We start from the raw sequence: 26,000 nt of genomic DNA, 5'->3' as shown, positions 1-26,000 counted from the left end.
ATGCTTATATATATATATACTATGTTTTTATCAACTTTAAGTTTTAACTAGTGATTTAATGTATTTGTAAAGGTTTGACTTCGAGTCAACGTATAAATATTTTTATTGTGAAACAATCCGTTAAGTATTAAGTTCGAAAAGAATAATCCAGCAAGAAACATAACGTTTCGATTTAAGCGAGATATTATTTTTGGAGTAATTAAAAGAGAGAAAAGTAATGAAAAGTAATTAAACTTTACAAAATTGAGTGTTTCTTTCTACTATATGCTTTTATATGTATTCTAATGTGAATATTTATTTTAGATACAGCCTTAGCTATTTTTTGGAAATCAAATTTTCTATAGCGTCCTTTTTGGTCCATTTTTCCTTCAATTATATTTTGACACATTTTTGGAAAGTAACATATTTTGAAGACACCTCAAATATACCCTGATGCTATCATCTCATACCATCAGAAACCAAACCATACTTGATCAACTGATATTTGGAAACTATAGCAGAAATACAGACTTTACTACAAGTTCATCAAAGGTGTGATTAAAATCAGAAATTAATTTAGGCCTAGCTATTGTGCTACATAGCCCAAATGGCTTATGTTATTGAAATATATGAAAATTCTTTGTGCTGGAAAAATATGTGAAAATTAAAAAATCAATAATGTTATATGTAATTTATCCAAGGTAATTCTAAAAGGAAAAATAAACGGTATATTAACCACATCCCACTGATAAATTAAATTATTATTGGGAATTAAATTTAAACTAAAAAAAATTTATAATACTTTTCTAATATAAATCAAATTTAAGCAAAACCACTAATATTATGTTTAAGCCGCTTGGGGTCAAGTTAAAACAGAAGTTGCTTATGAAGAAGGGTAAAAAGAGTATCTTTCAGTCCTAACGACAGAGAAAAAGAGAAACAAGGATGAATTTCAAATTGAAATCCCTGGACAAAAAAAGAACATGGCCTATATTGGACCAGAAATATGACCCTAAAAAAACCCATTAAGGTTATATGCACATAATAAGCCAAATATGGCAGCATAATAGCTGTAAACAAGATTAAGTTGTTTTAAAAGTAAAATATTGAGAATTGGGACAATTCTTCTTTAAATGGGTAGTATTGTGGTAAAGCTTTCTAATTTAGTCCATTATTAATTTAGTAAAAATATGTAAGACGAAAATATGAAGTTTAGAAATACCACTTTTTATTAAGATAAGGAACATATCCTGCCAAGTTCTGTTTAACGGGAAATTGAGAAATTACCACTTCCTAGCGATTACGTGGGAAGGTATGGTTGATAAAAAATGTATAAAAGATACATTTTATCGGAAGAAGTGATCTGATACTAACTTTATGCCGGACTGACCTCTGGTCCGTTGTTCTTAGAAATACCTTGGAATCTAGTCTTATCATTGTAAGTGTCTAAGTATCTTATTATATATTATTGTAGTTTCTGAGACTTCTGGTCTACTTGGGACAGCCAGTCCCAGTAGAAAGTATATATCTGATTATTATTATTATATGTTAAATGAATAAAAGTATTGTATTTTAGACAACGTCTCTACGATATACCTTTAGCCTATCGAACATACCCAGTTGGTACACTTCATTAGTTCGGTCATAGCCTAAGACACGCTACCAAAGTTAAATTATCTTAGGGCCAGAGTTTATCTCCCCTATAAAGGGAGAATAAAGGCATCTACGACTACAACCCCCAAATACCATAAAATACACCTCACAACAACATCACCCAAATACCACAAATACAACTCACAACAGTAGTTCTGAAAAACTTTGAAAATCTACATCTTCATCTATATCTCTGTTTAAAAAAAAGAAAAAAAAAGAAAAAAAAGACTAGTACTCCTGCCTTTTACCCGTGCCCCAGCCATTTAAACATTTGCCTCTCAATTACTTGGAGACTATCTGTCTTGGCTTTTCTCTGTCTACAATTAGCCATGTCTTAATGCAACCTATGCAACCTACTGCAAAATACTTCATAACTTCAATTAAAAATCAACGGACTAAACAGGTTTCACCAATTTTGTACACCTAAACCTAATACATTTGAATTACAACACTTTGTGTGCCTGTGTCAGCAGAAAAAGGAATGGCAAGGACTGGAAGAAAACGTAGTTTTGAAAATTTACATCTTCATCTATATCTCCGCTCATAAAAAAAAAAAAAAAAAAAAAAAAAAAAAAAAAAAAAAAAAAAAAAAAGACTAGTAAACAACCAAAACTTTCCTCTAAAATTCTTTTTTTTTCCTTTGAAGGAAACTTCAATAACGTATTATTTTATTAAAATCCATGAATTATGTTTGTACAATTGTCACCTTTTGAAAATTGTTTATAGGCATGAAAATATTCTCGTAAAATCCATTTTTATTATGACCACAGTATTATCTTTATAATTTACATAACTTTTAAGGAATTTCATGGTTCCAAAAATAGCTTGAACAATTTAGCGGCAAATTCAATGGAAAAAATATTAACTATTAAGCCTAAGAAAGTAAGCCCAGTGAGATATATTAATCCTAGTTTAACCTAGTTTAACGTCATCGGCTTTTTGTCACCATCAGCTCACTACAGCCTTCGACCTCTTGGTTTCGACTACACTCAGGCTTATATGCACCATGGCTAATTACGTTATTAGAGTTTATTTTCGATAAACATATAGCTATTTGTCTACATATATATATCCGAGGGAGCGGAGGGAGACTACGCAAAGAGCCGGCAAATCTAACTCTTTGGATAGCATAGAAACGGACAGATTGAAATATTGCTTTACGAAAGATATCAAGTTATTGGGAACATATAATATATTACAGATAATTATTTGGTAAAAAACTTTTTACCTATTTTAGCAATTGAGATAAATAAGCACTTGAACAAGGTCTTGACCTTACTTATCCATCCAATCATCTAGAGCAAAACAGTACAACCAATCCATTAGCCAAGTAATAATGTCCAAAATCGAGCAAAGTTATCATTAATAAATGTAAGTCGTTGCACAACTACGAGAAAAAGCACATTAAATCTAATAAAATATTCCCAGGTGATCACCTCACATCAGGGCTCCTCAGAGGAATATATACTTGCCAATATGGGTTTCGACGCTTTAAATTCATGACCCTAGAAAGTGAGCGCGCCTTATATACGAACTTATGGCATCCCCTTGTGAAGTGTCACCTGAGAAATATATAAACAAAAATAAAAAATAGCCATAAATATATATATATATATATATATATATATATATATATATATATATATATATATATATATATATATATATATATATATACCCACCAATTTTTAGCATAGCTTCCTTCACCACCTTTCAACAACAAACTAATTCGAAATAATCGAATTAGTTGTTGAAATAATTGATGCAACGCGCAAATGATATCCCATATATATTTGTAAACAACAACAGAACTTGAAATACTGCGAAATCAAAGTTAACGAGTTATTACCGTACATCAAACGGTGAAACAGAACTTGTACATTTAAGAGGACTCACTAACCTCCATACGCTTTTTTAAAAATGACCTTCTTTCGTAGACGAGAACTCGACGTCCACTTCTCAGCAATGATTCAGTCACTGCACCAAAACCAGGGAATATTTCTACAACGAGATTATCCTGTTTGTTTTGATTGAGATGACTAGCCACACTCGCTAAAAAAAACAAATAAAAGATGATCAGAAACTAAATGTATTATGATAATAAAGGAAATTCAGATACTATAATATTTAACTCAATTGAAACAACGGAGTTATGTGTTGTTGTGGCTAAAATTTAAGGGCATTTTATAAATTATATGAGAAGAAAAAAAGTATATCCCCCTATTAGATTATTAAACTACTAAACCCTTACTTCTCTAATAAATAAAAATTCTTTATTGCCATAATAGCAGACAGCTAGCAGCAGATGTCACACGACAAAAACATATAACACACGATAGAATAAAATAAAAAACCGAATTATCAAAACTTTACACAGAACTTTCAAGAAGTTCATCTTTATAGTGGTTCACAAAGAACAGAACAAAGGACGATGGATACTATTTTGGTGCCTTTCAGGGTGGAGGGCAAAGGAATTGGCACGAGGAAGTGAGGATTATCTACGTGTTTTTCTGGTAGACTCGTTTGGGATTCTTCAAGTTCCGGTAAAATATTGCGATGGATATCAGAATTTAGGCACTGTTTTTCCAAAACAAATCGTAAGATAGCGGCGCCTTTCATATAGCTTTTGAAGTCTCAGTGTCTGTAGGGCTGTATTTAGATGATATGTAAGAGGAACAACCACGGGCCATTCCGAGCCGAGTTTATTTGTTCTTGTTTTTTTTTTCTATTGGTGACTGAATCGAAACAATGGTCCAAGAAAACCGGAAAAAAGCTTAACTGAACAGAAATTTAAAGTTTTAGTGACCTTTGTAAGGAGAAAATTTTTTTTTAGAGAAAAGTGGCGTGCTCTGTGCCATTTGCGGCACAAAAAAAGTTTTTCCCAAAAGAGCAAGGGAAAGCTATTGACTCAAAATTCAGAGACAACCAATCAATTTGGAAATATCGAAAGACCATATATTGAGCTTCCCAGTTTCAAAGACAGCAATATTACGTGGTAGCACTTTCACTCCTAAATATACACATAGAACAAATGAATAAACAATTGATTAAGACCACTACTAAAAGGCTTCACATAACTTAGCTCATTCATTTAAAGATTGACAATACCCTGCACAGATATATAATTCCAAAATATATATTATGGCAATGGGCTTGTGCATCTTTGCACAGACATGGGAAAGGGGGTGGTGGTGCCTGAAGCCTCATAAAAGTGTCTTTTTAGGCAAAATTTTGTAACTCCCCGTAAGTCTTCAAAGTAAACACAGAAGATAGCTGAGAATGGGGGGGGGGTTAATCTCTATTCTACCTTCGTTTCCAGGAATATTTTGGACTATGCCTGTAATATGGGTACTGCGGGGTGACAGCATCCTTTTTTACATAATTTGTTTCTGTATAAGAAAAAGATTACATTCCCTTCCCACGTATGACAGCAACAATGGCGGAAGGGGGCAAGTAGGTGTATATACACACGCACGCATATATATATATATATATATATATATATATATATATATATATATATATATATATATATATATATATATATATATATATATATATATACATATGCATAGTACCGGAAGTACCCCGGCAATCGGCACGCGGCAGGCTTCTATGTATGATTCTCACTGTCCCTTGTCTTCTAAACACAGACAATTTGAGCCTTTTCTTAATGTCATGACGTCCAAATAGACCCTAAATTACAAGTGGTGCCTTTGTAAAATTACATTTTTTACTGGACCTTTAACTTTTCGCCTCGGCTTGTCTTTTATCATTATGAAAGACATATCGCCGAACCTTTGTTTCTTTTAATTGTTCAGGTGGTGGAACGAAAACTTCGTTTTTTTCCAACCATTCATCTAGTCCAGTTTTTTATTTTACAAGGTACGGAAGGCATTGACGACCACCTTTGTTTCTTTTACTTGTTCAGGTGGTGGGACAAAAACTTCTTCTCTTACCTTGGCTTGTCTTTTGTCATTATGAAAGACATATCACCGATTATTTATTTCTTTTAATTGTTGAGATGTCGGGACAAAAACTTTTTTTTCTTCCAACGATTTATCTAGTCCATATTTTTCATTTTGAAAGACATATCGCCGTGGTGGAACGAAAAATTCTTTTTCTTTCAACGATTCATCTAGTTCAGTTTTTGATTTTACAAGGTACGGAAGGCATTGACGACCACCTTGGTTTCTTTTAATTGTTCAGGTGGTGGGACAAAAACTTCTTCTTTTGCCTTGGCTTATCTTTTGTCATTTTGAAAGACATATCGCCGATTATTTATTTCCTCTAATTGTTCAGGTGGTGGGTCAAAAACTTCTTTTTCTTCCAACGATTTATCCAGTCCATATTTTTCATTTTCAAAGGTATGGTAGGTAAATATATATATATATATATATATATATATATATATATATATATATATATATATATATATATATATATATATATATATATATATATATATATATATATATATATATATATATATATATATATATATATATATATATATATATATATATATATATATATGAGTGTGTCTGTGTGTATAATAATAATAATCTGTATTTAAAAGCCTTTTAAACCCATATACAAAACAGATAAATACTAAAGAAAAATTACACTACATTCGACATCCTTCCCTTCAATACAAATTGATATACTATCACCATCTTTAAATGTGAGCAATAATTGTATATGTATGTATATGTGGTAGGGTGATATTTATGGTATTTAAGTGGTGTAATGGTAGATGCCTTTATTCTCCCTTTATAGGGGAGATAAACTATGGCCCTAAGGTAATTAAACTTTGGTAGCGTGCCTTAGGCTATGACCGGACTAATGAGGCGTACCAGCTGGGTATATTCGAGGGACTAAAAGTAAATTGTACAGAGGTTGGCTATAATACAATACTTTTATTCAGTTAACAATTACTGATACAAGGTTTGATAATATTTATATATTCTACTGGGAATGGTTGTCCCAAGTAGACCACAAGTCTCAGAAAACTACAATAAGATATAATAAGATACTTAGACACTTACAATGATCAGACAATATTCCAAAGTATTCTAATAAGATAATAAACGGGCAGAGGTTCGCCCTGACAGTCAAAGAGTGTGTGTTCAGTCTAAAATATCTGAATATATATATGAAAGACCAACCATCTCCATCCGGCTCGTTGACGTATTTATCCAGGAAACTGGTTATTGAGCAATTTCCTTCCAAGCTTACACATACCAGGATATGTATCTGCGTCTTAATATTTTTACTAAATTCCAAATTGACTTAATTAGAAAGCTTTACCACAATACTCCCTATTTAAAGAAGAGTTGTCTCAACTCTCAATATTTTACTTTTAAAACAACATAATTTTTGTTTACTGCTATTATGCTGCCATCTTTGGGTCATTATGTGCATATACCCTCAATGGGTTTCCTTAGGGTCATGTTCATGGTCAAATATAGGCCATGTCCTTTTTTTGTCCAAGGATTTCAATTTTGAAATTCATCCTTGTTTCTGTTTTTCTCTGTCTCTAGGACTGGAAAATACTTTTTTTTACCCTTTTCAAATACATCTTTTGTTTTAGCTTGGCCCCCAGTGGCTTAAGCATTATATTAGTGGTTCTGCTTAAATTAGATTCTCAAGTTATATTAGAAAAGTTTAAAAATTATTTGATTTTAAATTTAATTCCCATTAATAATTTAATTTATCTGGGTTTTGTGGTTGATATACCGTTTATGTTTCGTGGTTTAGAAATGCCCTGGATACATTACACATAACATTTTTGGTTTTTAAATTTTCACATATTTTCCCAGCACAAACCATTTTCAAATAGTTCAATAATATAAGCCATTTAGGCTATAGAGCACATTCTCTAGGCTTAAATTAAGTTCTGATTTTATCTCACTTTCTGATGAAACTTGTAGTAAAGTTTGTAATACTGCATACAGTTTCCAAAATATCAGTTGATCGGGTATGGTTCGGTTTCTGATGGTATGAGATGTTAGAATCAGGATACCTTTGAACTGTCTTCGAAATTTGTTACTTTCCAAAAATGGCTCAAAAATTGATTAAAAATGGATCCGAAAGGATGCTACAAAGAATTTGATTCCCAAAAAAAGCTAAGGCTGTATCTAAAATACATATTCACACTAAAATACACATAAAGCATAAAGTGTTACATATATAGTAGAAAGAAACACTCAATTTTGTAAAGTTTAATTACTTTTCTCTCTTTTAATTACTCTATATATAACGCTGCTGAAATAGAAACATTATGTTTCTTGCTGACGACTTGTTTCATTATCCTCTTCAACTTAATATAGAATTATTAATCACTTAACAGATTGTTTCACGATAAAAAATATTTATGCGTTGACTCGAAGTCAAAAATTTATATATAACATTAAATTATAGTTAAAACTTAAAGTAAATAAAAACATAGCACATACACAAGCATTGTTAAGTAACAAAACTTAGAAACAACATTTATAAAAAAAAAATATATAGGCTATTTGGTTAAAGTTTTAAAAGTTGCTTTAAAACACTATATAGTAATTTAACCATGCACAAAGCATTTTTTTTCAAAGTATATATCTCACAAAGTATCACTAAAAATTGGTATAACTCTCTTTTTTTGATTAGTAAAACACTCTAATTACTAATTTATATACAATAACAAGTGTTATTGCTGACATCGCAAAAAAAATTTGCTCCATTATCTATCATAAATTTCCCTTTTACTTTCATATTTGTGAACTCATAGTGCCAATCGTAATGTCTGCGGTTTTAGATAACACATTTTTTTTTTTTTTTTTTTTTTTTTAATTTTTTTTTATTTAGTTTTTTTGCAATAGATTATGGTTTTGTGCAGACAAGGGTTCTTACATTCTTCCCTCCGAGGGTTTGATGTTTCTTATAAAACCAATATTTAAAAACACATATAATCAATCCCAAAACCACGATAGTAGTTATTAAATATCCCCAAGTTGAGGCTAATAAGCCTTTATAATAAGTGGTTCTTTCTATTTCCGTTTAGAAAATGGGATTATTAATTTCCAGATTCTTATTCAGATTTTCTAGGGTTGTCAAAAATCTGGGTGTTTCTCCTTTTATTTTTTCCGGTTTTGAAATATTAGTTAATTTCTTTATCATATTTTCTACTTTTTTATTTCTTTCATTGTCGTGTTCATAATCTTTACCTTAAAAAGATTCATACGGGGCAGAGGTTTTATACTCAATTTGTCCATATTTATCTCCGTAATTCCAAAAATTGGAGATGAAAAGATTGTCCTTCTTGTCTTCAAACGATAGGTTAGAGGGACATGAATCAGGCCAATCTTTATTATTCGCGTATCTCTTGCGTTCATCGGCCCCGAACAATTTTTGTACCTTAACTGCGCCTTATAGGGACGTGGAATGCTGAATATAAAATCATTTTCACTTTTTTTTCCATAGTTCAAGGTTAATTTCGCTCAATATATCAGCATTGTATTCTTTTTGTAGAGGATTTGATGGTTCCATCTCCTTCCAAAGTTTAATAGTATTGACTTTTCTTGCGCGTAGATGTGATATACTTCCTAAGTTGCAAAGGGTGGTTTATCATTTTGACATATAATTATTTTTTGTTGCTCTGGTATCCTATATTTTAAGTTGGAAATGGCTATAAATGGTAGCAAATTAATTATCCTAATCCAGCTTCTGGTGTTCGTCAACTTTGTAGGGAAAGCATTTATTTGGAACACTGCGTATTCTTCATTTTTAACTAGGGGTACCTTTAAAATATCCATAACTCCCCTTGCTTAATTTGTAAATAGTTTTCCGCCATGCTATAAAAGTATAGAATATTCTCGAAATTTGGTTCTAGTCCTAGTCTTAATTGACAAGGAAAATGGCTTTCTACGGCTTTGAGTTACTTCTATTAGTTTACCTGGGTTTAGAAGTCGTGCTGGTGAATTTTATGTCAAAAGGGTTAGAAACTCTAACTCCAATTGATTAAATTCATGGGGTATTTCCATGATGGCACTAGATAATAACTGTAAAGCCATCTGAAGATTTATATCTTTTATGATTTCACTTTGATTTCCTGTTATTCGTTTTAGTTATTAATACTGCATTGGTTATCTCCTGTTTAAAAATTGAAAGCGTATTGATTGTCTGATTAAATTTTTCTTCGATTTTTGATATCCTTGTTTCGTGATGTTTTAAGATTGTTAGTTGTTTGTCTACCAAGTGTAGAAGATTTTGATTTGTTACTTCGAATTTCCCTATTTGTTTTTCGGCTTCCTTCCACGTTGTCTCAGATACTGTACCGAATATATATTCTGAGATTTCCCCTTCAATGCCGATTAAGCTTCTTTTCTTTCTGGCCAATGTATTGTTTGGCTCCTTTTTGTGCTGTTTTTGCAGCGTAATTAACATTCTCTTTATACGTTCTGAAACCCCATTGATCTGGTTTCTCAATACATTGAAAAAAAAAGTCGCCCGAGTTTTAAATAATGATATTTTCATTTCCTTTTCTACTGCCTGAGGGGGTGTGATAGGGTGTAGGTTAAAAGTTTTTTCTAGTTATCTTCTTGTCATTTCCAGATTATTTGCAAGAACCGTTATTTGGTTCTGGAGGGTATGTAAGGCTGAAGCATCAAACCTAATGGCGATTTGCCAGTAGCCTTCCATGGGTTTGATGGTATTCATCCTGCGAAACGATACTCCTTTTACGACCCTAAATTCGGCCGTAATAAGCTGGAGAAGCTTAAAAACACAAATTATTGTCCAAATTCTCATCTGTAATAAATATTCCTCATATAGATCATATATAAACACTAAAAAAAATAATAATTTTGAACGTGTTGTCAGTTATCGCGCAATTACTGTGTATTATGCATATTCTTGAATCTTTTGTAATCATCTTGCCGTTATCGTCAATTCTTGTAATTCAGTTACTTTCTGTCTTAAATCTTGTATTTTAATCTTTTGGTAAATAATCCAAGCTGTCATATGTGTAAATAAACTTACATATACTTTGCCCATTATACACCCTACTAAAAATAATTCATTGAATTGAATGCTCTCCTCCCTTATTACTTTCAGTGTAACTTCTGCTTGACTAAGGGCTATTTCTTGTTCTTGTTTTATATCTTTTAGCATTTGGGCCCAACTAATTGATTCTTTAAAATTCTTTTTCCAGTTTTCTATTAGATGCTTACTACCTTTCCTTGAAAAAATTTCTAATTTGCCTGGTAAAATTGTTTTAATTTTTAATGGAGTTAATTTAGGGATGTTTTCTTCTGATCTTTTCCTATTTTAATCCCACCGCTGCCACCAATATGTAAATATAATCACTTTAATGTATATCTGGTATGTCATACAAGGTTAGAACCTTTACTAAAGCTCTATCGGCTGAACCAAACACTTGCTGATAGCCTACAAAAACTGAGGACTAAAGGGGTCTGATGATTCAGACATGTCTCAATTTATTTTTCAGCAGTGAAAATTAGGTCGACGCATCCTCACCTCTTCCTAGAAAAACACAGTTTTTATCTTAAAACTTTATCTACAGCACCTCTAATTCTAAAAAGTATCATCATACTAAGTAATTTTCTTCCATCAAAGAAATCTTCTTTCTCTTTGCAGGTTGTCAAAAACTTTTTCGTTCTTTTCTATATCACTTCCTGTAACTTCGCCACGGTTTAAAACATTCTCAAAATGTTCTGCTTATCTTTTTTTTAATACTTTCCTTGTCACTAAACTAGGCTCTATTTATATTGGCAACAAGGTCAGATTGACTATTCCCTCTCAATTTTACTGTACAATATTTTACTGTTATATGATATTATTTTATACAATATATTATAGCAGCAATCCAATACATCCTAGTATCTTGTACCATATTAGCTTATGGGCGATTTTATGACCACATACTCCATTGGTTACAGCTAGATTGTTATACCTACAAAGTTGTGGCAGTCTATAACCGTTGCTATTTTCCTTTCTTACATCAAATTTACCTAGGCCATGACACCATCTATCCCCATTCCTTCCAACCCAGGCAGTAAAATCCTAGTTTAAAAATGCATTTTTCTACCAGGGATAATGTCTATTGGTTTTAGCAACGGTAAGTAAAATTCATCTGAGTCACCATCATCTCCGTTAGTCGGTTCTACAGGGACAAACACTACTACGACTGGTACCTTACATTTTTAGTTGTGAAATAAACAACTAGAATCCTGTTATTAATAATTTACCAACCTAAAAAAGACTAAGCAGCTTCCTTATTCACCATAAGTTTTACTCCCTGCCTTTGCACCCCATTCTTCCTGCTTGAACAAATCTATACTGCCTAATTTCATATTTTCTATCCCTGGGAGATGCGTTTCTGAAACTCCTAATAAGCCCAATTCAAAATGTTTGCATTCGTCATTTACAAAAGTCAATGCAAAAGTTGGTTTTTAACGTTGTAACAATCCAAATCCTAATTTTCATGTTCTTAAATCGTTAAAATTGTTATGACCTCAAGATAAGTAATGGTTCCTACTAGTATATATCTGAGACTAATACATTTTCAATGGTCTACATGAAGCGCTTAAGCCGGCTTAGAATCAGACAACAACAAGACACTGAGACCTCCAGTTGAACAGAGGCATTGTGCAATCCTGGGCCAATCGTGGCCACTACGTGGTTTTTGCACTTGGTTGTGCTCATCTATCAACAAGAGCCGACTTCCTGCACAATTATTCGTAAGCCTATTACCGCCACGCGCCAACCCATTATAAACTAATGCTGAAAAATATTATACTACACCGGGGAGGCACCTCATAATAGATAACTTAGCTAGGATAAGGTTGTTCAGCGAAAAAGCACACTAAAACAAACAAACCTAGAAGGATTATCCACTAATTAAAATCCGGTAACATGCTATGTTGTTCATCAGGCTATAATTTCCTTGAGGGACAGTATTCCTCTAGGTCACCCTGCAGCGACGTTTGCAGCCGAGATCATGGCTAGGCAAACTCGTGAAAGGATCTAGCCTTGACAAATGCCCTGGCGGAAATAGAATGAATATGAAAGGTTTAGTTACTAGGGTATTGTGAGATGGTTTGGGATTTCTGCTCTGTCATAAGCTCCTCCCTCCGTCTCTATTCTTAAAAGGCAAACCTGCTTGCGTGGCCTCACAGTGGCGTCAGGATTGAGGATGGCAGCCCCTCCCCGCACACGATTTACGGTAGCTCTCTACTTTCACTTAAGAACTTTTTTCTAGTTTTGGGTGGATGAAAGATGTCAAATTGCAAATTTTATAGCATGTGTACGAATAATTACAGTAATATAAAAATAGAAATAATAATATACAAATACAAAAAAGGACATTCATGACTAAACCTACCAGCAACTCCGGGGTCTTTAATCCATGGTTGGAATCGACATGTTTTAATTTCCCATGACAATTTCTGTCTAGTTGCTTTCATAAGTCCTTGCAAAGAAAAGTCATCAGTTTTTTCAGCACAAGACGAAAATCTTCTGAGGGAACCAGACAGGTTTTTCATACTGCTCACATAATTACTCCATTGTGTACATTTCATGATATACTGTAAAAGTATATAAAGTTTATGAATACAAATACAAAATCTTCCTATGTGAGGAGATTCAAATTACTAATTCAGCACAAGCATCCATATTCTGCAACATTCAGTTTCTTTTTCACCAATAATTGCAAATAAGGCTTTTAAAAACTAGTTACTATATGCATGTCTACAAACGGACGTAAAAAGCCCCATCTCCAAGAGAGATCGGAAGAAAGAGGTTAAGGGGATAAAAACATTCAAGAATTTGTCTAGGTGTGGGGAAAGGACTGTCTCTTTTTTTTAATTCTTTGGATCTTTTTTTAGAGGTCAAAAAGGTCCTAAAATTTGTCCAATGAACCATCTCTGACAATATTTTAAAAAAAAGGCATAATCATTGATATTGGCTACTTTTAAAGTGAACTGGTGCATGATAATGATCAGAAAGTATCCCACATAAGGGAGATTAAGCTATTCACTTTCCACCACAACAGATCAAAAACACTGCAAGACAATGAACTAAGAAAAGTGAATCTTAAGGCTTTAACTAGGGCCTTAAATACATTACAAAGTACTAACTTCATAACTAGTAAGGGTTGCTAGAGCTGAATTTCGAAAATCCGAAATAATTTTAAGTTTAATTCTGATCCGAACAATTACTAATTTCATCATTTGCTCATTCTTTCAAAAATAGACTATTTTAAAAGAAAATACGTGTTTTAACGGGTTTGAATACAGCATATCCTAATCATAGACTGAGCGTTCCACAAATCCATCACAGCACATCCACAAATCAATAGAGTTGCATATTACTTTGCAGAAGAATGTGCTGTTCATCAATTTTTTTTTTTGTAATTGAAATTAAGGGGCTCAACCAAATCAACTATTATCGTCGTTTTTTCTTCAGATGATAAGAAAGAAATATTGTCATTTCTCGTATATAGAAGGCAAAAGACAATGTCGGCTGTGTTTCAAACAGTTCGGGGTAACAAACTCCAAGTAAGAAGCAACTTGGCCCAATGGTAACCAAAACTATAAAAAAAAAACTTTGATAACAGTAGATTCAATTGGTTTTTTATGCTGATTCTAAATACATAAGATTCATTCGGTTATCAAAAGCAACGAGCCCAAAAGTCAAGCAATCTTAATAATTAAACAGGCAATCTTTCATAAGATTTGCCAGAAGAAAGATTACAGATGCCTGTTTATTTGATTTTTTTTTATGACCTCTAGGTCCTCTGTGGACAGTTTTAAGTTATGTTTTGTCCATTGTTTACATATAGGCCTAGCATTTGCTATTGGGAAGTATACAAAAATAATTGTTTTCAGGGAATTTTCTGGGGAGGGGGAGGGTATTTTAAGCAAAAAAAAATCCGTGGGGAGCAAAGTTTCCGAGGGGAATTTTCTAGAGGGAGCATTAAACGGTGAGGGAGGGAGTTTTTTGCTGTATAAATTAAAACAAAAAAAATTTTTCATCAACCCTGACTCTTTTCGCTAATGTTTGAATTTCGTCACAACTCTTTAAAAAAGACAGCTCAAACACATGGACCGCTGGATTTAATGAGAAATAGTAAAACAAAAAAAACAAAAACTTTAACCCTTTAGCGTAAAGAGCAAGGTTGAGGAACGGACAAATCCCCTCATATACAGAATAATTTCTATTCGCCTTAAGTTTTTAAATTGCTCCTTACTTTCAGTTGAAAACAAACTTGTTGTTTTTTAATTTAATTATTACAAAAAAATGAATTAAAATAGAAACAGATGAGAATATTGCATTATTTGTTGTATTATGGAGAACTACAGGTAGAACAAGTCAATCTAGCCCTTTATCTAGCAAAAAGCCTGCAAAGCCCACTGTAGACATGTTGCCTTGCTCTACTTGCTATGGTTGGCAGCTTGGGCCTTCAGTCCTTGCATGATGCCATTTTTTAACTTGTTTTTTTTTTCTATCTTTTTTCAGCGAATGTATATAGGTAGCAGGTCAGGTTAGACACGAATATTTTTCTAAAATTAAAATTACTATGCAAAAATGTCATGGTTTCTAGTTTTGACAGTTAACCTTTTTTTTTGGCAAAAACAGACGGAAAGTCATTTATGTATATAGATGTAGAAGAGGCAAAGCGATAGTAATACTTTAGTTCGCCTTATTGTAGAGAATGCAGAAAAATAGTTAAAAATATGACAAGTTTACAGATTCTTTTAATTACTACATTTAATTATTCTTTTAACTAAATATTATTCTTTCATAATTACTACGTAATTCTTTTAATTATGTGCCAGTTACTTCTACCCCCTCGTCAACAAATGTAAATTCTTCAAATGTTGGTATCTTGTCTGAGGACAGCTGCGTAGTCATTTCATTCCACTCACCCTCTATGTTAACGTTTAGTAGTTCCACTTCAGTTTCCACTTCTAGTTCTTCTTCTACTTATTCCATTTTCTGTTGCAGCTTGATTTCCTTGCAGTTCAAACCCAAACAACTTAAAGCAGTTGACTTCAATGTCAGAATATATTTTAAACCAATCCAGTTTTGTACAGTACCTTGAAACTTTTTATTATAGTGGCTGTAATTTAGATATTGTGTTGACCAGCAAAAATTTTAAGTTAAGCAATTTTAGAGGAGAAATGGGAATAGGTGCAATTGTCCACAAATAGAAGAAATGTCCACAAATAGAACAGTGAAGAAATGGAAAAAAATATACCACCATTTTTGACGTGGTCTTTCATAAAAATTATTCTTTTTACTACCATTTTGAAGAGGATTACAATTATTATCCTTTTTTTGGTCAAGTATCTTAGCTGATCTACTTTATTGTATTGATTTACCTGTTATCAATATTTTTGCCATTTTCCTTGACTGAATGTCAAAACAAGATCCACCTGGCCCCCACTTGGAAGCTGGCCAGTCTTAGGGAGATGCAATGTTTACCCCAAATCAAGTCCCCAATCCTGCATTGGCAATTGAAACTGAAACATCTGATGATAGCCAAAACAACACCATGATCACAGTTCAGGAAAGACCAGAAACCAGCACAGTAGAAACTGAGTTCATCACTGTACAGAGAAAATCAAAAAGGAAGAAGCCATCTAATAGTCCTCTGCAGACTACAGACCATAGCGGTCATTACAAAACCACCCAAACACCCCGAATTCATAGCCCAACCCAACAAACTACAGAGACATAGGTCCATGATGGAACAGTTATTAGACTGATTCCAAAATCTCTGGAGACGCTGTTCTTACCTAAGAACAGACAACAGATAAGATTAATGCTCTTCTAGTCTCTAAGATGTAATTTCAGCATCAACATAGCTAGAGATGGCGCATTAGAAGTTCTGTTCCCAGAAACTAACCATGCCAACACAGCTCAGCAACTAACAACTGTAGGAAGCATCCAAGTGACAACTGAAAAGTGGAAACCTCAGCAAAAAGAAGAAACAATTGCAGTATACAATATACCACGTGAAATCCCTGAAGCTTATCTAAAAGAGGGTTTAATGACTGCCGATGGGGACGACATTCCAGTTAAGACTATCCACCGCCTAGGTAAACCAGGAATAAACACTCCACAAACAAGTAGGACTGTACTTTTCATATTGGATGGACTTTTTTGGATTGGATGGATACTTTTCATATTGGATTATGTGCCAAAGGCACATAAAGCATACAAGGATAAACCAATCCAGTGTAAAAAGTGCCATAGACTAGGCCATACCTACAAGCATTGCAAAACCACAATAAACAAATGCATAGTGTGCCAAGAAGAACATGAAAGCAATGACTGTAAAGCCCAACCTAAATGCATAAATTGCAATGGTCCCCATCATTCTGATAATAGAAGACTATGTCCTAAGTACAGAGAGCACCTTAACTTAATTAGAATGGCTGAAATAAAAAAATATACCAATCCCATTTGCTGCCCAACAAGTAAGTAAATACAACCAGCCAGCTATCCACTCAGAAACAGTTCCCAACACACCCCTCTCCCCAACATACAGCATGCTTGAGACCCCATGGACACCAAGGACATCTAGCACACCACAAAAATCTCCAATACCTGTAAGATTCTCTTCCCTGGTCCCTGCCCCAGCAAGCACAAGCTCCAGCAACAGCAATAGGCTAGCAAAACCCACAAGCCTACCAGGTATCAAGCAAAACCCCAAGCCATTAGCTCCAGTAGCATCAGCCACAAACCAGGCCACAGAATCAATGCCCATCAACACAGCCAAGGCAATCACCAACCTCATAGCCTACACCATGGCAAGTACTTTCCTTTCCCAAGCTAAAATGCCCCATGGACTTAAGGCAGTCATCATGATAGAACTAGCCACAAAATACTTCTCTAAAAGCTTAGTAGAGACTGCAGAGCTAGATCTAATCACCATCCTAAATAACCATCAAGCTTACCATTATATGGCCAATGCATAAAAACCAAATCCACAACCATCCATTACAAAACAAGAGCGAAACAACACTAAAGATACTCCAATGGAACACACGCTCACTATCAAAAGAAAAGCTAGACCAGCTGCTCATGTATATTAAATTAAGAGATACACATGTTATATGTCTCCAGGACACGCACCTTAACCAACAAAGGACACTATGGGTAGAAGGATATGAGCTCTACAGGAAAGAAAGATCATCAGGAAGGAAAGGAGGGGGCGTGGCTATCCTTGCAAAGAAATATGTTAAGCACAACTTCATAATACCAAAGGAATACCCTAATGAGGTTGATGTAGTTAGAGTAAAAATAAGTCTTAAAGATAGAGAAACACTAACAATATACTCCTTTTACAATCCCAATGGTAACCAAGAAGCTAAGAAATTCCTAACAGAAATTGCACCTAAGATGATTCATCAGAAAATAAAAATAGCAGGAGACTTCAATGCTCATAGCCCTACTTGGGGAGAAAAGAAAACCAACAAGGCAGGCCAATTTTTAGAAAACCTACTAAATGAATTCCCAGAAATGTCAATAGCCACACAATATGGTATGAATACCTATTACGACTGCAAGACTAACCTTTTCTCTACCATTGACCTACAACTAATGCCAAATAAACTATCTAAATACTCAAAAATGAGTACAGTGCCTAACCTAATAACAGACCACTATGCCATACTGGTAGAAATTGGTAGAGCTGTTTATGAAGAAGAAGAGTACACACCAAAATTTAACAATAACAGGGCAAACTGGACTAAATTTAAAGAAATTCTCAAAAATATTGATTACATGCCAATTCAAGAAAGCCAAGACACAGAATTCTGTACCAAAAGACTAACTACTCATCTCAAAGAAGCTGCAATATCATCAATACCTAGAACTACCAACAAACAATACATAAACAAATCATCAAGGAAGACATCAAAACCATGGTGGAATGACCAGTGTCAAGCCTCATTTACTGCAAAAAGAGATGCAGAAAAGAATTTTAGAAAAAACCCAAGCCCCACAACATACATCCAATTTAAACCCGTCTGCTCACGACTCAGAAGAGACACAAGAAAAGTAAAAGCCTTGAGATGTGATTCCTACTATGAAAGAATTGACAGAGACACACCTTAATAAAAAATACGCCAACTTTTAGACAGAATCAAGGGAGCAGGAAAAAAGAAGAATTAAATTAAGCATCCCCTCCTGGTATCTGGTATTCAACTTGAAGACGATAGCAAAAAAGCTGAAGCACTTGCTGACATCTACCAACAGAAGTTTGGCCACAAAGAAGAGTTAAATAAGCAAAGGCACAATGAAAGATTAAATACAGTTTATGAGCTAACACAGCTAACACAACCCTTTAAAACAAATGAATTCCTGCAAGCAGTTAATAAAATTAATCAAAAAGCAAGCCCAGGTGAAGATGAAATCCATATCTCTTGGATATCAAATGCCCCAAAAAATTTCCAAGAAGCTCTTATGCATACATTTAATCTCTGCTACACACAAGGAGTATTCCCCCAGCAATGAAAACAAGCCATTATTACACCAGTGGCCAAACAAGGGAAACCCAAAGATGACCCACGTGCATACAGACCAATTGTACGTTTACCAACCCTTGGTAAGTTGTTTGAGAGAATGCTGTACAACCGTGTCCAGTGGTATACAGAGACAAATAACATCCTCCCAAAATATCAAGCTGGATTCAGAGCTTACTATTCAACTATAGAAATCATTTTGAAACTTGTGACAGATGCAGAGGAAACTATGAATGAGCGATTAATGCTGGTTGCTGTATCGATTGATTTAGAAGGAGCATATGATAACGCACAAAAAGACATACTAGGGGAAAGACTCCATGCATTAGGTTTCCCCCAACCAATCAGAAAACTGATTGATAGCTTTCTATATAATAGAACCTTTAAAGTTAAAGTAAATGGGAAACTATCATCCTCAAGACCTATTGAAAAGGGACTCCTGCAGGGAGCTGTACTCAGCTGCTTATTATTCATATTGTATATGACAGCATTAAAAATTGACTCACCACATGGAATTTTTGCAGATGACATTGGAGCATGGGCAAAAGGGAAAACATTTGCTGAAGTTGCAAATAAACTCCAAATTATTTCTAATAATCTCCAAGACTTTTCTACCAGCATGAAACTACCCAGTCCTCAAATCAGTGATCATATATTTCCATAATAGACGAAAAGTAGAATTACAACCAGTTACCCTAGGAAATTCTACAATCCCAACTACCAGTGCAACTAAATACCTTGGAATGATTCTGGACAACTGGCTTACCTTAAAACCTCACATTGACCATATCTTACAATTATGCATGAAAATGATGGGAATTATTCGAAGACTCTGGGGTACAACCTGGGATAGTATGGATATATCCCTCCTCAAACTATACACACAGTACATCAAACCAATAATTTAGTATTGCCTGATTATCTATGGAACTTACTCAAAACAGCTCTTCAACAAATTAGAATGTGTGCAAAATACAGCAATCCGCCTTGCCACAGGATGTTGGAAAACAACAAAGATTCAAAACCTTCGACAAGAAGGAGGGCTCCCACCAATCGAAAATATATACAAACTTTTCACCATAAGATACCTGACAAAATTGGAAACAACCCCTCACCATTTCTTATTTTCAGAAGCTAGAGCTAGCCGACTAGAGCCAAAAGATCACCCACTAATGTCAGCAATTATGGCCAGGACACAATACCCCATCAAACTAGAGCATGTTAAAACTAAAATAGCAAAAGATCCACCATGGATATCAATCAACCCAGAGGTTAAACTAGAATTCCTCCCCCCCAAAAAAAGGAACAAATTAAATCCCAAACTGCAATCCAACATTTTGGACAGCTCTTAAAAAAGGAATATGATGGATATAACCAACTATATGTTGATTGATCATTAAGTGAAGATGGATGTGGAAGTGGGTGCTTTCTAAGAGAACACAGCTTATGCATTATGGAAAAACATAAGGCAGGGACCTGCATACTAACAGCTGAAGTAGCTGCAATCAATTTGGGCTTAGAGACCCTAATTAAACTGAAACAGAGCAACAAACACATAGTTGTATTCTTTGACTCCAAATCTGCTCTCAATATCTTAACAAACCATAACTTTGATACACTGGACATTAACTTACATTAAACTAACGAAAACCATAACAGCCTTAGAAGATTAGGCTGTGTTATTAAATTCCAATATATACCTAGTCACCTGGGTATAGAAGGAAATGAAAGAGCAGACAATATAGCAAAGCAAGGAGCAAAAAGTCAAATGGAACCAATGAAACCTCTGACTATAAGGGATCTATCCCCCTTTCCAACCAGGATGCAATCAGTCTGGTTTCATTGCCTGAGTACAAATACAGCTAACTTCAACCACCATTCTTTCTCATATAAAATTAAGCAGCCAAATGGAGAAGTTGCCAGTAGCCCATTTTGCAGGTACTGTAATATCAAAGAAGAAACCCCTGAGCACTTACTACTGAAATGTAAAATGCTGGAAAGAAAACAAGTGAATTTCCTCAATTTGAAAGTTCAACTAGGACTGAATTCAAACCCTCTGACAAATGTAAAAACTTTGACCTAATCTTCAAAAAGAGATTTTTTTATACATGCTTTCAAACTGTTAATGGATCTAAGCCTACAACACTATATAGCAATCAATTTATGCTGACTTATCGAATTGGGTAAACCCTACCACGATTATACAACATTTTTTACCTAATTAGATAATCTACATGCAGCAGCAGCAGCAGGATTTCGGACCTTTCTTGACAGTAGATGTCACTTAGGTCCTCATTCAATGGTTTCTCAAAATATCACTTTATAAAGTTGAAAAGGGAAGTAAGGGGTGAATTGTCACTATAATTTTACACTGCACTTATATTCAAGATGCACCAAATTTAAGTAACAAACTGGGCTATATCTTCTTATCTGCTCCTATGTCTTGTAAAAACTGCACTGCAAGTCTACAAATTTGCATATTAAATTTTGTCATCAAAATTGTCATCCACATTCTTATATGTGGTTGTAGCCAAGTTTCCTGGATACAGGTTATATCAATAGTAATTTCCTGGCAGTGGTCAAGAATAATATGACATTATTTTAAGGGCCATGATGCATATCTAATGAAGCATTATTAAGCAGACAAACACTTGAAATCTTGTGTTGATTAAGGGAGCCTATATTTAATTCTTCTACCAACTTACAGAGCTTTTCAATACGAACTGGTAGGCTTAGGCTTGATAAATTCATAAGATCTGGGCTGCATAATAGGCCAATTACTAACTTTTCAGCTGCTTCTGTTTTGGATGATTTTACAAGTCTGTCAGTGATCTGGCTTTGCGAGGTCTGATTGATCTGATTGTGATGTAGCCTCCTCTTGTTTAGCACATCAGCGTAGCTTTTATAAGCTACCTGTGCCATACGGAACCCAATTTGATATTTTTCAGCTACTTGGAGGATTCCTTGGTTTTGCTGCCTTACTGGGCACCAATTGGACGTTGATGAGTGACTTCCATTACAATTGGCACACATGTATGCTTTTGGTCTGATTTCAGGGTCTATTGTTTTAAGTGGGCACTGGTTTGACAGGTGTTTCTCTGAGCACCTCAAACATATTGACTCTTTAGCTCTACATTCTTTTTGAGTGTGTCCATATTCCTGGCACTTGCGACACTGGAGGACTCTGCGATAGTATTGGTATACCTCCTTTTTTCTTCCAAAGCACCAGATATTTGGCGGTAGGGTCCTACCCTCAAAAATAATTAATACTGCAAGGCTATTTTCAAGTTTTTTAGATTCCTTGTTGTATCTTTTCTGTCTTATAGCATCTTTCACAGTTGTTGGGGTTTGTAAGCTCTCTTTGATTTCCTCTATGGATAAGTTAAGAGGGATACCTTTAATTATTCCTCTTACTATAGGTTGAATTCTTTTTGTCTTTACGGTGATGTTGCAGAGTGTGCTGGTAGATAAAATCTTTACAGCCTCATCTTCACCTTGTAGATATAAAAGCATGTTCCTTCTTTCTTTCTTAACTTCAAGCTCAAATTTGGAATTCTTCAATATTGTTTGGATTGATTTTGCAATTTCATAATCAGGAGGGAAGATTTTTCCACTTTCCTCTATGATAATTTCTAATAACACTTTATAATGTTCTTGTTCTGGGATGATGCTCTGTGTATCTTTGTTGATGTAATTTGCTTGAGGTGTTGCAGATTTCCTTTGCTTACACTTTGCAGCTAGACCTGTTTCACTGTCTGGGGTCAAGACTCTCCTTTTTGTGCCAATGTTTGGATTCTGCCCTAGTCTTGGTAATACTAATCCATTTTCATTCACAGCAATTCCTTCTATTTCCAATGGATTACCAGCTGTTCTGAGCTCTTCATCACTGTCATAAGAGGGTAAAGCTGGATAGCACTCTTCATTGAGCACAGAATATTTGTTTGTTGTTGGGATGGTGTAGTTAGGATAAGTGGGAGGTAAAACATAACTATGAGGGGCAGAGCTAGGGATATGACTTGTACTTGCACTTGTTTGAGTTGAGCTCCATTGAATATCAGCTGGATTAAAAATTCTTATTCTTTGTCCATCGGGGAGGATACCAATTGTAGGTTGAGTGCAAGGGGGGTGAAAATTTTGGGTGGGACCAGGTAAAACCTGGTCAGGTAGCTGAAACATTCAGCTAAAATCACAAATGTCAATTTTTATTTATTAAATAGTCCAAAATTTTTTATTTAATAAAATCCAAACAATCACCAATACTCACAAGAAAATTGTAACTTGAAGAAAAAGATCTTTTATCCAACCGGTTTAATCTTTTCTTCCGCCAGATAATCTACATGTTTACATATTCATCCATATTTCGAATATTTATAAGCAGTGTTTACAATTACGCCGTTTATTTTAATAGTAACGTAATTTTTGCGACTAGTGAATTTACATAAAAAGGCAACATTCTGTTCAGCCGCATGTGAATTGTCCCAAGAAGAAGGATATGAATTTATCCTGAGAAAAGAAGCAAAAATCGAAATATATTTTCTTGATTATTATCGCTTCTAATCAGTAGTTGTACCAAACCTATCCTGCTCAAGTCATCCTCAGGGCTATACTGTGGTGTTTATCCTTCCCATAGTATAGTGCAGACGGTTTGATATCATCTATTTTCCCTTCTAATTTTAGTTTTATATTTGTGTTTAAAGCTTTTTCCAATAGGCAATGTTCAGAAGTCCTCCAAAAAAACGTCCCCCCAGATCCCAAATCAAATTCCATAGTGAAAGATACCCATCCTGGCTGGTCAAGCACATTATCTGAAAGTTCTAATGATGGCTCCAATTCGGAGAATAGGACAATGATAACTGTAGGTCCTAATGCAACCATAAATGATGATAATGGGTTTCAAGAGGTCCTCTCTAGAAGCTCTAAAAAAGGAAAAAAATCTCCCCAATTAAAAGCATTTCCCCTCTCCCTGCCCAAGATCCTCCCTCCAAAAACTTACGAATTTACCTTAAAATTACTCCCACTACCCCCTTTGAAATAAAAATGATCACTGCAATAAGAGTTACAATTTTTAAATTGCTAAAATCAATGTTCTCTCTTAACATTAACCGTGATGGATCTCTGCTTATAGCTGTAGAAGATCAGAAATCAGCAGATACAATAATTAACCTTAAATCCCTTCTGAATATCCCAATTATTGCATCTAATTGGAACTCAAAACAATCACCAACAAAAATTGTAGTTTACAATGTTCCCCCAGAGATATCTACTCAGGAGTTAAAAGAAGGCCTCTCAGATAGGGCTGGAAACACAATCCCAGTTGAGGATGTTACCCAACTTGGAAAACCTAACTCTACTGGCCTAAAAACTAGTAGATCCTTCTTATTCACACTAAAGGATAAAATTGATATCCCAGAAAAATTATTCCTATTTGGGCAAATCAAACCACACAAAGAATACAAACCTAAGCCTATTCAGTGTCAGAAGTGTTTCAAACTGGGACACACGACAAACAAATGCAATGAAATTCTCCAAGAGTGTAGTAATTGTAAATCTTTCCATCCTAAAGAGCTGACAACTTGCAAAAACACCCAGCCTACATGTATCAATTGCAAAGGTCCTCATGAATCAACAAATAAATCATTATGCCCTGCATACAAGAAAAGAGCTCTAACACTCCAAATATCAACAGAGAAGGCCATCCCATACCCCTTTGCAGCAATGGAAGCAAATGCTGCCCAACAATACCAAATAAAGCCTGTAATGAAACCAACCAAAACCCCCAAGTCAAATGCCCCAAATGCATCAAGCACCCCATATAAAACAACATCTTCTAAGCCCCCTAGCTCAAATCCCTATCAAAAGGAATCACCAAGCCAGCAAGCCTTGTTTTCCGGTGAGATGAGGCCAGCCTGGCCCTCCCTCCCAAGAAGAAACAAACCGGAAACACTACCAGGAATCAATCCCTTAACTAACAAACAGGATGCACTACCTAAAATGCAATCCCCAAATATATGCTTATTCATTCTAAACTGTAATGCAGTTCAGGCCATGAACATACATCAACTACAGAAAACAAAAATTATTGCAGAATTGGCAAAAATCTACATCCCAGATTATATGCTCATTCAAGCACAAAAAGATCTTGCTTTACTTTTAACAAAGCTGAAAATTGATAAAAAGTAATATGAAGAATAAATCAAAAACACATCATTTATCACTACTAATATTTAATGTAATATCACTAACATAAAATAAGATAAATGAACTAATATAATTTATGAATAATAATTCCATTAATATTGCTTGCCTCCAGGAAACTCATTTAACCCAAAATCAACAAATTAAGTCTCTGGGATACACTATCCTGAGAAAGGATAGATCTTCAGAGAGAAAAGGAGGTGGTGTAGCTTTATTAGTTAATAATAATATAAAATTTTGTGGCATCAATTTTCCATTTTTTGAATATGATTTTGATGTAATTGGTATTAGTGTTTGGCTGAATAATTTAAAAACCTACATAATAAGCTTTTATAACCCTAATGGCCAAACTTCAGATGCCAAGGATTTCTTTAATTATATAAATAATTCTAATATGTTAAAAAACATCATTATTTGTGGTGATTTCAATGCCCACAGCCTTTTGTGGGGGAATAAACCAGCAAATAAAGCTGGTAAATTTATTGAGCATATGACTTCAAATAATAATGAATTAGCTGTTGCTACCCCTCCAAACCTAAATACATATTTTAACCCCAAAAGTGCCAAATTCTCCACAATTGACCTACAAATTGTGTCTTTAAATTTTTTGAACAAAATTTACATAAATAAAATTGA

The 26,000-nt window shown here is 34.3% G+C and overlaps 1 protein-coding gene across 3 annotated transcripts in view; it reads right to left on the bottom strand.

Annotated features, from left to right (window-relative positions):
* The window catches only part of mtTFB2 (mitochondrial transcription factor B2), an 82,089-nt gene that overhangs the window by 43,837 nt on the left and 12,252 nt on the right, over positions 1-26,000 (bottom strand). Inside the window, exons 1-3 of one of the 3 annotated variants that reach the window (XM_089090473.1) lie at positions 23,434-23,485; positions 13,019-13,220; positions 3,533-3,684 (exon numbers count right to left, since the gene is read on the bottom strand). In XM_089090473.1, coding sequence (XP_088946599.1) covers positions 3,533-3,684; positions 13,019-13,214 — 348 coding nt within the window. In that variant the 5' untranslated portion in view covers positions 13,215-13,220; positions 23,434-23,485. Of the gene's footprint in view, positions 1-3,532; positions 3,685-13,018; positions 13,221-16,019; positions 16,129-23,433; positions 23,486-26,000 lie in introns of those variants that run through there. The other 2 variants (XM_089090474.1, XM_089090472.1) reach the window with 2 other exon arrangements.

This window comes from Artemia sp. Qi Xiang Cuo, chromosome 6, assembly GCF_049724085.1.
Source record: "Artemia sp. Qi Xiang Cuo chromosome 6, ASM4972408v1, whole genome shotgun sequence".
Lineage (NCBI taxonomy): Eukaryota > Metazoa > Arthropoda > Branchiopoda > Anostraca > Artemiidae > Artemia > Artemia sp. Qi Xiang Cuo.
The sequence above is the reverse complement of the archived record's forward strand: the minus strand, read 5'-3'. Positions and strand labels throughout refer to the sequence as shown.